Below are 13318 nucleotides of genomic sequence, written 5' to 3' on the forward strand. Positions count from 1 at the left end.
AAAAAAAAGGGAAAGTCTCGGTTATTTGTTGTTAGGGGGTTAGGATTTGGATCAGTGTGCTTTCAGTTATAGATTATACAGGTTATAGTTTTGATAATGTGATGAAAATATTCAAAACGACACATTGAAAGAGATATTACGTTGCGTTTGGTGTCTAAAACACATTTTTTCTGCAGGCCTAATGCACTGCACCACATGGCTCTGCAGCGTGTTCACTGCTGCTGATGCAGGTAACACACAGACTACGCATGACTGCCTGTCTGCCTCACGCACACAACCCCGAATACCCCCCTTTAAAGGGATAGTTCACCCAAAATTGAAATTTCATGTGGACTAAGGGCTGGGAGAAGTTTCAGAGTCCTCTGTGGCTTCTCTGAGTTACAGGGGGTCTCGGCGTAGCAGTGCATGTCCATATGACGGTTGCAAATGGATACCAACTGTCTTCGTAACAAAAAGACACACCAAAAAAACGAAATTGCGAAGAAATTGTCCCGAAAAAAATTAAATAAGTCTATATTTCAAGCTTGTTTGTAGCGGAAGCTCCTCTTGACGAACCAGGAAGAGGAGTTTCGAGAAGCTTCCACTACAAAACAAGCTTGAAATGTAGACTTATACAATTTTTTTCGGGACAATTTTGCATTTCAGGGCTTCAATACAAGACGGACATTACATACGAGCAGCATGGAGGTATTTGGATGTTTTTTGGTGTGTCTTTTTGTTACGAAGACAGTTGGTATCCATTTGCAACCGTTATATGGACATGCACTGCTACGTCGAGACCCCCTGTAACTCAGAGAAGCCACGGAGGACTCTGAAACTTCTCCCAGCCCTTAGTCCACATGAGGGGGAGTAGATAATGTAATAATCCCTTTAACATCCACTAACCACCATCATACACAGACTAAATTTCTGCTGTATTCATTCGCTAGTTTGCGCTGCGCATGAATCAAAGCGGATACCTCGGTCGATATTGGCTCTCAGCGAAGTCAGCATTCCCTCAGAAACGAGGGTTTTGTACAAGGCTCCTTTACAGCTCCGCTCCGACTTCCTGGAGCCTCGGCTCTCCGCGCCGGCCTCGCAGAGCATTTCCATCTGCCTCTCCTTCCCCTTGTCCTCCTCCTTGAGCTTAGCGGGCGAGGGGCTGCTGCCGGGGGAGTGATGGAGCTCCGTCACGCCGCCCTGAAGGTCTGTGCTTCCTAATGTCTCCTCTGTCTCCATCTTGGGGCTAAGGTGAGTCGTCATCTCCTCCTTCATCTCCTCCTCCAACTGGGGGCTGAACTGTGCACACTGCCCTTCGTCTTCATTCATCATCGTCATCTCCTCCTCCTTTTCTTTCACTAAGGTCTTGATTTTGGGCTTGCTCTTCTGCTTTTTGGGACAACCGGGATTATTATTATTATTATTATTTCCACCACCAGCGGGACTGCTCTGATTGATCTTCCTCTTGGGCTGCTTCTCCTCAGTTTCCTTCCAGGCGCCTTTGGCCACCGCTTCGATCGTACTGTAAACACTGTCCACCGTTGCCTCCGCGTGGTTGCACTGTTGCTGCTGCTTGGTGGTGGTCTTCTTCGTCGTCGTTGTTGTTGTGCAGGGGGGGGTCTCGTTGTTTGACTCGTTGTTTGACTTGGCCGCCTCTTTTTTCTTGCTCTTCTTTTTGACACACGTGTTTTGGCTGCTGAGTTGCGGGGGAATGACATCAGTGGAGGTAGAAGTGACGACGGAGGAGAGCGAAGGTAAGAGAGCCGATGTGTGAGGGGAGGAGGGAGGACAGTCGTCGTCGTCGCCGTTGCCGTCGTCCGCTTTCTTCTCCTCCTCCGTCTCCGTCTCCTGCTTGACTGTACTTTGCTTGGGAGAGGCAGCGGAGGAGCTGTCCTCGGGCTGAGACTCAACCGTGTCCATCTTCCCAGCTTCAGACGCCAAGCACATCTTAACAAAAAACAAAACACAACACACGACACTTCTGTTAATCAGCTCGACTGACAACAATCTACGCCTTTTGGGGGAATACAAAATGTGTTGTTGAGAGTAGGGATGTCACGATTACTTGTTTTCACAATTAATCGTGGTATTAAACTCCACAATTAATTAATCGTAAAGATTCCTAAATACCGTCACCTTCACAAAAATTTGATGTTGGAACCGTATCGGCAGATGTGCGCAAAAATAAAGGTAAATGCACAGATACTGGTCCATTTAACTAACATAACATTGAATTGGTAGGAAAGAAATATTAGCCTGCATGTCATTTTTAATAAAAAACAAGACAAAAAACGATTAAAATAAACACAAACATTTGGTATAGATGACAATTTATGACCTGAATATTTCAAACTTTTCCCCTGGGGGATTAATAATTGGTCATACATTAATAGATACTTGAAATATTTTGTGTAAACAATGAGTAATGTAGTTATATTTTGACTATATTTGATTTAACACATTCATAGTGTTGTGAAATTAATGAATGCAGAATAATCGTGATAATCGTAACACCGTGATTATTTCTCTGACAATAATCGCACCAAGAAAATGTATAATCGTGACATCCCTAGTTGAGAGTATGGACAACTAAAAACTAATATACTAAAAATAAACTACTAAAATAGTACTACATATTTATAAATTCAGAGTCTTATTCATTCACTTATTGAAGTTAACATATTGTGGTTTGTACTGTCAGAGATAGAAGATATATTAATGTCCTCAGAGACAATAAAAGGGAAGATAAGTGAATTGTATAACACTCTCTCAAGAGGAGGTACAGTAAGTCATCTTTCCATATATTAATGAAGACATGGGAGAAGGTCTTTGAAGAAAATACTTGGTTAAATATCTGCGAAAGACCACATTTCCCATTCACTAGCAACAAAATTAAGGAATCTAATTTTAAATTTATCCATAAACTCTTTCTAACACCGAGAAAAATGCACAAAATCTCCAGGACTATCTCAGCAAAATGTCCCAGATGTAAAAGGATGGATGGGACATTTATGCATACAGTATGTTTTGGGAATGTGATCTTTTACAAAGTTTCTGGAACTCAATTCATTCTTTTACACAATCAGTTTTGAAAACAAAATTTGATTTAAGCCCCAGTTTGTATTTGTAAAATGATTCATTAATTCTTCAGCTAGACAGGAAAAAATGCAGTATATTAATTATGATAAAATGAAATGCATACTCCTATTTTTGTAAAGGTGATTCACTTCCAACCCTTAATGTTTTCACAGATCAGATTTCAGCATTTTTACCATTAGAAAGATTAGCTTTGGAAAAATATAATTGTGGTCATATTTTTCAAGAATTTTGGCTTCCATCACTTTTAGATTTGGAGGAATTTCCTAAAGGGGACTAATGATTGGTTTGGTTTGACCCCGAGTCTGTGCCGTGTAGATTGGGGTAGACTTTAACATTAAATGTATCTATCTCTGTAAAATCAATGGGTATGTGTGAGTATGTGGGTGTATACTGTATGTATATGTGTAGCCGGTATGTATAGGTATAGGTACATGTGAGGCCTCTGGACATGTATGCACAAATATTCCACTGATGTGTTGCTGCTTTTTCACTTATTATTGATTTTTATGAACTCTTATACACTTTGTCACACTGTTATAATCTTAGGTGAAAGAAAACTGATGTTACAGTCAATGTTTTAAAAGTTTCTCACCTCTGCGAGTTGGAAGAGAGCGGACTGTCTGCACGGTTTCCCTTCAGGCGCCGCAGACGGAGTCGACTGTGAACGTACAGTAACAGGCTTGGTCAGACCGCACTGCGCAGCTTTCTGCAATGCCATTCGTTGCAATTATTATTCAGAAATGTTCACTATGTGTGTGACAGTTTTCATCTTGTACATTTGTTATAGATTAGTTGGTGGTGGTGGTACAGTACAGGCGCCTGGCTTTGTTTGCTGTTGCTGCCTGGCTGGTTGATGTCATCAGCTGGTTTCCTGAGAGCTAAAATACTTGAGGCACATTGTGCTATTTCACAATAAACTGACTGTTAAGACTATGAGATACCTTTGTTTGCAATACTGGCATTTAGCCTGAGGGTGGTGCTAAGATTGTCATGCAGATCATTTTCTGCCAGTATCTGTCTGTATTTGCATAGATCATTGAATACCTAGCAACACAAGGTAATTAGATATACATGATGTTGCGTCCCTATAAGGAGGTGGAGATGGGTTTGAAATACGTATTGTTTGCCTCTATGGCTTTTAATTCTCTATCTTGGAGTTATCTTGGAGCAGTTTAGAAGCAAAGCCTGGTTAATAATGATCACTCTCTTGGACTACGCTAGGATAAATTCAGTCTGTTGTTTGTGTTCACTATATCTAACTCACCTAGTCTAGGCAGGGATGCTATTCTACCTTGTTAATCTGTATTAAAGGTTGTAATGTAATGGTGATGCCAGATGTTACTATGCCACCTTCATGTCAGGATAGCAAACAGAGGGGACGACTTCCTCAACAGCAATACAGCAGGATCTCTGTAAATAAGGGGCTAACAACACCACCACAGCTTTACCTCCTATGACAAATCAAATTAACAATAATACTGCGATGGACCAAACTAACTCGACACACAGACGTCTAAAACTGTAGATCTTTTATGAACTGAAACTTTGTGGTCGTACCTCTGTCTGTGGGGAAAGGGCAGGCTTGACGCTGCCTTCCGTAACATCAAGCTCTCTGTCCGGTACTGTCCCAGACAGCATCTGTGGGTGGAAACACAAGTGAGCAAAAGCAAATAATAGTCAGTTTTGCTGTAATCTATGAAATAAGTCTGTGGTCACATGGTTTCATCTTAAAGGGATACACCAACATTTTTTTTTTCATGTCTTGCCTCACTCCCGAGTCCATGACCAGCAGATAGACACCATCCTTTCGACTGTGCGTGCAGTAACAAGGGAGATAGAGCCGTATCGCCCGTAATTAGCTTAGCTCAAACACTGGAAGTGTATGGGTAGTGTTAGCCTGCCTCCACCTAAAGTCGCTAATTAGCTTAGCTCAAACACTGGAAGTGTATGGGTAGTGTTAGCCTGCCTCCACCTAAAGTCATCAGAGAAACTCTTCAGCAACTCTAAACGGAAACCGGCGGGCCGATCTTCGTCTCAGAGCTGACAAAACTCTCCGGTAAGGCATCTTGAGCGGTCAAATGCCGGTAACGGGACGAGATCGGTCAAAACGGAGGGTTCAAGCAAAGACGGTTTATTTTGGTTCAAGCTAGCTACATCGAGGGTAGGTTAGCTTCCTATTTCAAAGTAAAAGCACAAGTTCTATCGCCATGGTTTTCTGTATGTAAAGGGCAACGGGTGTTTTATTTTGTGAAAGTAACCGGAAGTGCGTTGGTCACAACGGCTAGCTTGAGTAGCGCCGGATTCGTCCGAACAAAATTGTAAACAGCTGGTATTTAGACAAATTAACAACACACTGCTGATCTAAACGGCTACTTTCTCACCTAAAAATGTTTGAAATGTCGATAAAGTGATATATTTACAGAGTTTAGAGCTAAAATGAAATAAGCTTCTGACTGCTGATTTCGGCTCGGGTAGGAGGCAGGCTAACACTACCCATACACTTCCAGTGTTTGAGCTAAGCTAATTACAGGAGATACGGCTCTTTCTCCCTTGTTACTGCACGCACAGTCGAAAGGATGGTGTCTATCTGCTGGTCATGGACTCGGGAGTGAAGCAAGACACGTAAAAAAAAGAAATGTTGGCGTATCCCTTTAAGATCACACAAGACTAAAAGTGTAACCTGTAATCTGAGTCTGCAAACTAACCAGGAACTAAAGCTGCCAGATACACTGAGGTGGATGTAGTGTTGAAGGATAAACATAATATTTATGAAATACAAGTGCTGCGTTTCAATAAATGTGCTCTGGTCTGGTTCTCTCCGCCACAGGCTAATGCAACACATCATGTGCAGGACGGAGAAGGTGTCATGTTACTTGTTAATGATGATGGACACACAACAGGTCTTGTAGATGTTGTTCAATAGCGAGTACATCAGTGTATGGATGGACAGGTCCCATTAGTGAGACATCACAACCTCTCGTACTGTATGTGATGATCTAACAGGGTACATGAAGCAGGAAGCAGGAAGGGAAAAACACACCTCTTCTTTCTCCTCTGAAAAGCAGTTCCCTTCAGTGGCTGTGTCAGGTAAACTAGGTTTCGTGCTGGAAGGGATCTAGACAGGTAAACAGTAATAAATCAAAAGTGTAATTTAAAAAAGCAAAACAACAAAAAACATTTCACTTTTTGGTAACGCTTTAGATTAGGGAACACATAATATTCACCATTAACTAGGTGCTTATTAATGTGCATATAAGTAGCTTACTAGCTCCTTATTAGTAATTATTAAACACCTTATTCTACATAGCCTTATTCTACATAGAAATTAAGATTTTTTTGATATTAACTCCTAATTATGGCTTATTCATTGTAAATCAATGCATTAATGCTATAATGATAATGAGTGATAAAGGAAGAATTACTGCTCTTGTGCTACTGCCGCTGTACAAGGCCCCAATAACCCACTGGTTATTCACATTCACATTATTCAGAAACAACAATGCATTAATTTACAATGAATACGCAATAATTAGGAGTTAATATCAGGACAAATCTTAATTCATGCTGTAACAGAGTATAGAATAAGGCTATGTAGAATAAGGTGTTAATACATGCTTAATAATGACTAATAAGGAGCTATAGTGAGTTACTTATATGCATATTACCGGTAATAAGCACCTAGTTAATGGTGAATATGTGTTCCCTAATCTAAAGTGTTACCAACTTTGTTATGGTACAGAAAAAAAGCAGTGACCTACCTCCCTGTTGGTGAGGGCATGCTCCCCAGCTAACAGCAGCATGCTAAGGCCTCCCATCTTAGTAGGATCTGACAACGAATAAGACGAGTTACAATGACAATCCAACACTTTGTCAGGTTACTGCACTGAACTACCAGTGTTTTTTTTTTTTAATATTTTTTTGTTATCATACACACCTGCCATGGCAAAGTTTAACTGTGGCATGCTGTCAGTTTTCGGCACTTTTTTGGCAGTGGCGGAGTCCTTGGATGAGTTGGAAGAGAAGGACCATATTTTTTTGCGGGGGTTGCTGACAGGCGGACAGGAAGGACTCTTGACAGGTTTGCTGGTGGTGGGACACCACTTGTAGCCCGGGTTGGCCTTCATGAAAGCGTCCTTGTACTGAAAGAACATCCAGAATTGATTTAGGTACAAGCAAACTAAATCAAAGCTTTTATCATTTTGTAAATGCTGAATATTGATGGCTGATAAAGGTTCATTACTCTCCATGTAACACTGTCTACTATAGCAACTTGAGAATATTAATATAAAGTGGGTTCATTTTTGTTTTTTATCATCACTAGTCAATTTGACTTAATCAAATGTGACGCATTGCATTGTGGGATCAGTGACAAAATCTACGAAAACTACTTTTTTCTTCACATTATACTTGTTTTTCTATAGCTCAGCGCAGAAACTTCAGCTCAACTTTAGTTTACAACATCAGACACTCAGATCAAATAGTGGACACTAAATATAGATCATTTTATAATAAATAGAGAGTGATTTCAGACAAAGCCTTAAAAGGATAGTTCAACATTTTGGCAAACTGGCCCATTGCCATAACCCCATAGCAGTAGGATCGTTACTGTAGGTTCGTGCAGGTCACAACTTGTCCACCAGAGCGTTGTGGAGTTGTTGGATTGTGTATTTGATGAGTTTGATGAGGGAAACCAAGAAATCCCATGAGCCTCCGTAGCGTAGCTCTGAGCAGCTCACGGCTCTGCTCCGCCGTTCTAAAAGCAGCTTGCACCGAGAAATAAAGGTAACAAACCTACTGCTATGACTATAGGGATTATGGCAATGGCCCAATTTGCCCAAATGTTGAACTATCCCTTTAAGTTTTACAAATCTGTGATTGGCAGCTTTTACTAAATCTGATCTGCCAACACAAAATCAGAACATCTAAAGCTCCAAAAACATTAAAAAAGTCATTTACAGGAGATATTTGTAAGTTGTGCTATTGCTGCTTAGCCAATATGAGCATTAACAGCTGTTCAATTACCAGTCTTGAGATCAGTATTAACAAATAATTCCTTTACTGGTGAAGAGCAGTCTCAAATAGTGGAAAAGAAGCACCAATGCTGCCCAGTCTTTTTGCTTCTGCTTCTATCACTGACTGTTTTTGTTCTACTGATGGTAGCAGCATGCTAACCAGCTAGCCCCAGGTCCAGACCGAGTCGCTGTGGCATCCGGTCCTCTTGAAGAGGTCGTCTTGTAAATGCAACAAAGCACTCAGCGAGACTCTAACCAAATAGCTGTTAATACTAATATTGGCTATGTGGCAATAACAAAAGTGATAAACAGCTCTGGTCTGGTCTGGTCTGGTCTGGTCTGGTCTGGTCTGGTTCACTTGCCAACCTGACCAGACTTGATAATTCAACAGAAGGATGAAGGAATAACACATGTATATTATTATTTTGTGTAAACATCTTAACTGTTGTTTAGCACTACTGCTACCGATTTGATGATCCACAATTTAATGGAGCTTTGTGTTGGGTAGCAACACATATAAAACCCTTGTGACAACGTGACAGTGTTTTTCCTCTTTTTATTTGCTATTTAAATGATATCAACAACAAAAAATAAAACTAGTACAGCTCTACATGGAGCAGTCGAGACGTCCAGGTTATGCTCTCTTCCACTAGATTTAGAGCACCAGCTATTTAAAGAAAATAATGCACCCAACTGAAATAACAATTACTTTGAGGCTACTATAAGAGACTAGGGATGGGCATTTCGAATCATTTTCTAACCGAGTATATCGTAACCTTGTCGTATCCGGTTAACCGAATACTGTAATAAAAAAATAAAATGACATGTCATGTTTGACAGACAGAGCGCAGCCGGTGCATAAATGCGCTCTGTCCGTCAGACAGTCCGCATTACTGACACACAGCGTCGTCAGACACAATATCAGGTTAATAAGAGTAGAGACTGCAGTTTAAGATGCACATATGGGGGCATATGTGACGCTTTTACACAGCAGAAAATCACGTTGCTTGATCTGAAACTGTTTAAAGGGATAGTAGCATTTTTTTTAAAGTGGGGTTGTATGATCTACAAATAGCCCCTAAGTACTTTAATTGCAGTAGAAGACTCTCTGCACTCCTCCCGTTAGCAACGCCAGCCCATAATAGCCCTGCCCAGAGATTTACAACATACAGTGTTGTGAACAGACCCAAAGAAACGGCCTATTTTCACGGCCTAAAAGAGGTTTTACCTGAAAAAAAATACACAGTTCCATTGTTCGCTATAATATAATTTTTTCCAGCCCCTCAAAGTGCAGGAAAAACACAGTTTTTATTTGGAGCTAACCAACTGCTGATCAGCGGGTGCTAACCCTGGGCGGAGGGATACGTGAGTTGGTTAGGTCCAAATAAAAACTGTGTTTTTCCTGCACTTTGAGGGGCTGGAAAAAATTATATTATAGCGAACAATGGAACTGTGTATTTTTTTTCAGGTAAAACCTCTTTTAGGCCGTGAAAATAGGCCGTTTCTTTGGGTCTGTTCACAACACTGTATGTTGTAAATCTCTGGGCAGGGCTATTATGGGCTGGCGTTGCTAACGGGAGGAGTGCAGAGAGTCTTCTACTGCAATTAAAGTACTTAGGGGCTATTTGTAGATCATACAACCCCACTTTAAAAAAAAATGCTACTATCCCTTTAACACTACAAAAAGCCGAACCATGGCATGATGATGTAGTTTGATCCGACACTAGACTGTCGCTCTAACGTGCCGTTTTTTAAAACCTAGGTTAACCGGATAATAAATTCATAACCGGATAGCAGATACCCTGATATAAAAGGTGTAAAAGTGAAGGCAGCGGTCTCACCTCCTTGGCCATGTCAGTGTATTTCTGCTTCTCTTTGGGCTCCAGCACGGCCCACCAGTCGGCCAGGATCTTGGTGGCGCCTCGGTTGTCCAGACGAGGGTGTTCCTGCCGCACCAGCGAGCGGTGCCGTTTGCAGAACAGGAGGAAAGCGTTCATCGGCCGCCGCGCTCGCTGTTCGTTCGAGTCCTCCTCCACTTCCTCCGCTGTGCTGCCACACTCCACCTGCGACGCCTGGTCCTGGCCGCACAACACCGGCTGCTGATAACAAACCCATTAAGCAAGTTAAATAACGTACAACTCCTACGTTTTCTGACAAATACAAATATTGATGCTGCTTCTTTATCGTGCAGTTACAATTACATGACTCTGCAGAGGGCTTTTAATTTGAAAGTGGAGACGCATGGTGGCAGAAAATTCAGAGAAGAGCATGAAAGGTGGATTTAACTAGCTAATATTGGGTAGGCTTAGCTATACAGATAAGATAGTTTATACTATAGTAGGGATGTCACGATTATACATTTTCTTGGTGCGATTATTGTCGAGAAATAATCACAGTACTACGATTATTATGCATTAATTAATTTCACAACACTATGAATGTGTAAAAAGTCAAAATACAATTACATCACTCATTGTTTACACAAAATATTTCAAGTACCTATTAATATAGGACCAGTTATTAATCCCCAGGGGAAATGTTTGAAATATTCAGGTCATAAATTGTTATCTATACCAAATGTTTATGTTTATTTCAATCGTTCTTTTTGTTTTTTTTTGTTGTTTTTTTAATTAAATATGACACGCTAACATTTAAATTCCTACCAATTCAATGTTACGTTAGTTAAATGGGCCAGTATCTGTGCATTTACCTTTATTTTTGCTGCACATCTGCCGATAACGTTCCAATATCATCTTTTTGGGAAAGTAACGGTATTTATTAGTAATCTTTACGATTAATTAATTGTGGCTTTTAATGCCACGATTGATTGTGAAAACAAGTAATCGTGACATCCCTAGTTAGTTTATAGTTTTTTTTCTAACCAATCTACCCAGGTATAACAGAGCCACTTGGACAAAACCCATGTGGGGACATTCAGCGTCTCTACTGTCGAGCTACATGCCTATTCTGGGCTGGTCCCTCCACAGCCTAATCCAACCACACCTCTGCAGGAAAAAAACACCCTTGGAGAAACTCTGTAGTTCATTGGACAGACAGACACACACTCACCTTTTCCAGCTCCTCTTCATCTTCTTCTTCTTCCTCCTCGGAGAAATCCAGAGCCTTTTTGGAGAGAAGTGGGTGCCACTGCAGGCACTTACGTTTAGGGCGTTTGCCAGTGACCTCCCCTGCAACAGGTGGTTCTTTACCCCTTCCTCCACCCTTCATGGTACTACCACACCTAAAAAACAAAACAGATATTAATTATATTATCATAATATATTATTATACAATATTAAAACAAAACATGGACAATTAAAACATGCATCTTTATGTCGTATGTCTGCCAAAATAGTGTCAAACATTTGTAATTGCAGGTGTTGATGTGCACATTTGAGACCATTTCTACCTGTTTTGCAAAAATATGGGATGGACTTTCTTTTTTTTCCACAGGGAATTTCTATTCCAGGGCAAATGTGTACGTATTTTGTGTCAATGTTATACCAGCAGCCAAACATATTACATTGAATACAGAATAAAATCAAAATGTTTAGGCTAATCATTGTAATTTCATGTTACATTGTGTAAAAAGTCCAACTCTTCTGCTGTAAGAACTTTCTAATATAGGCCTATATATAGAAAAAAAATGTTGGCATTGAAATAAAAGAAAACAAATAAATAAAGTAAACCAGGGAAATAAATGTTAACAGCACTGAGACTCTCCCCAAGGCCTGATTCTAATATTAACATATCTGTGACTAATTCAGACTAAATGCATTTCTCAGCCTTGACACAATTATCTGAAAATAATTAGCAAAACGGTCTGAATTTGTGTGACTGCCTTCCAGTTGTGATAAAGAATTGGGGACTGATGCCTGTGTCTCAGAAACCAATTAAGGTTTTACAAAATTGGGCTTGATTCAAAATTAAAAAATCACTTTGAACCTCTGATTTATCACAGTTTCTGTCTATATTTGGATTAATTTTACATGAGCAGGAGAGCAAAGGAAGAAACCAAACGATCCCCCCACTGACCATGATTTCATTAGCCTTAATTTTCTATGTTAATTGACTCCTTTAACTTGCCTTAGAGAATACCCCCCCTATTGTGGGACCCCTGGTCATTTATAGCTGGTTAGTGTCTTAGATATGGAATTAGACGTTGTGCATTAACATACCATGGTCTAGAAGTATTCATCTCTAAATTTGAATTATTCTAATCTAATTTACGTCCTAATTTCCTACATACACTTCAGCAGTTTTATCGTGAAGCAGCTGCAGCCACCTGGATGTGTCTGGTCATTTGTTGGTGTCTGAAATTTATCCAAGCAAAGCGGTTATAATGCACTCACACTGAGACCTACAGGCAACAGGTGAATTTCCAAATGTCAACAGTACATGTAAGTAATACTCTAATACCACCCTCTAATGTCAGAAACAGTGACAGAAACAACAATACAGTAACATCTACTGTATCTTAGCACTGTGGTAAATACAGGAGGATCATGGAAATTCAAAACCTGCTTTTCTGCAAGTTAGTCTGAATCAGGTCAAACATAGATACTGTATGTTTATGTCATATAAAGCACTTGTGCTGTCATAACATATTTAAACATTACTGTATCTTAATCTCAGTCTGTAGCCTATATGTAAGAAAAAAGTCTGCACTAGAGCTGCAAAAATAAAATATCAACTATTTTAATATCGATCAAATGCTTTGGACATTTTTTAAGTAAAATGTCAAACATTAGTTAGTTACAGGTTTGCAAATCAGAGGACTTTTTGCCTCTCTTTGACATTACTGATCATTATAAGAGATATTTCTGGGTTTGGGGGAATTGATTGACTATTGAATATTGAAATGAAGAGATACACACAAATGCATCATTCTCTCTGGGATGCAGTTGATTATAACAGACACTATATACACTATAACAGGTGTTTTTCATTATTACTTGACATTCCACTGAAAGATCAATTACTTGATATGTTAAGAACATTTTACTGACTACTGATGATGAAAATAATCATGAATAATTTCATGTCAATCTATATGAAAGACTGAGAGAGTGAAGCTAATAAGACAAGAGCAATCTAACAAACCAAAACCTGTAGTGTTTCAGATAAGAGATAAGACATCCATTTACATGTGTGTTTAATTATTAAAATAAAGTATTGGGATTCCTGAGCTACACTGTATTAGGAGCAGGTGGCTTTCATTACTGAGA

General features: G+C 39.9%; 1 protein-coding gene across 10 annotated transcripts in view; it reads right to left on the reverse strand.

The window, feature by feature from the left end:
* The window catches only part of bbx (BBX high mobility group box domain containing), a 47185-nt gene that overhangs the window by 13284 nt on the left and 20583 nt on the right, over window positions 1–13318 (reverse strand). For 4 of the 10 annotated variants that reach the window (XM_085797037.1, XM_085797039.1, XM_085797035.1 and 1 more), the window contains exons 3-10: window positions 11160–11331; window positions 9932–10189; window positions 7013–7217; window positions 6837–6904; window positions 6119–6193; window positions 4636–4716; window positions 3671–3784; window positions 960–1926 (exon numbers count right to left, since the gene is read on the reverse strand). In XM_085797037.1, coding sequence (XP_085653163.1) covers window positions 960–1926; window positions 3671–3784; window positions 4636–4716; window positions 6119–6193; window positions 6837–6904; window positions 7013–7217; window positions 9932–10189; window positions 11160–11331 — 1940 coding nt within the window. The remainder of the gene's footprint in view (window positions 1–959; window positions 1927–3670; window positions 3785–4635; window positions 4717–6118; window positions 6194–6836; window positions 6905–7012; window positions 7218–9931; window positions 10190–11159; window positions 11332–13318) is intronic. The other 6 variants (XM_085797043.1, XM_085797040.1, XM_085797045.1 and 3 more) reach the window with 3 other exon arrangements.

This window comes from Trachurus japonicus, chromosome 14, assembly GCF_045865225.1.
Source record: "Trachurus japonicus isolate A0001 chromosome 14, Traja_1.0".
NCBI lineage: Eukaryota > Metazoa > Chordata > Actinopteri > Carangiformes > Carangidae > Trachurus > Trachurus japonicus.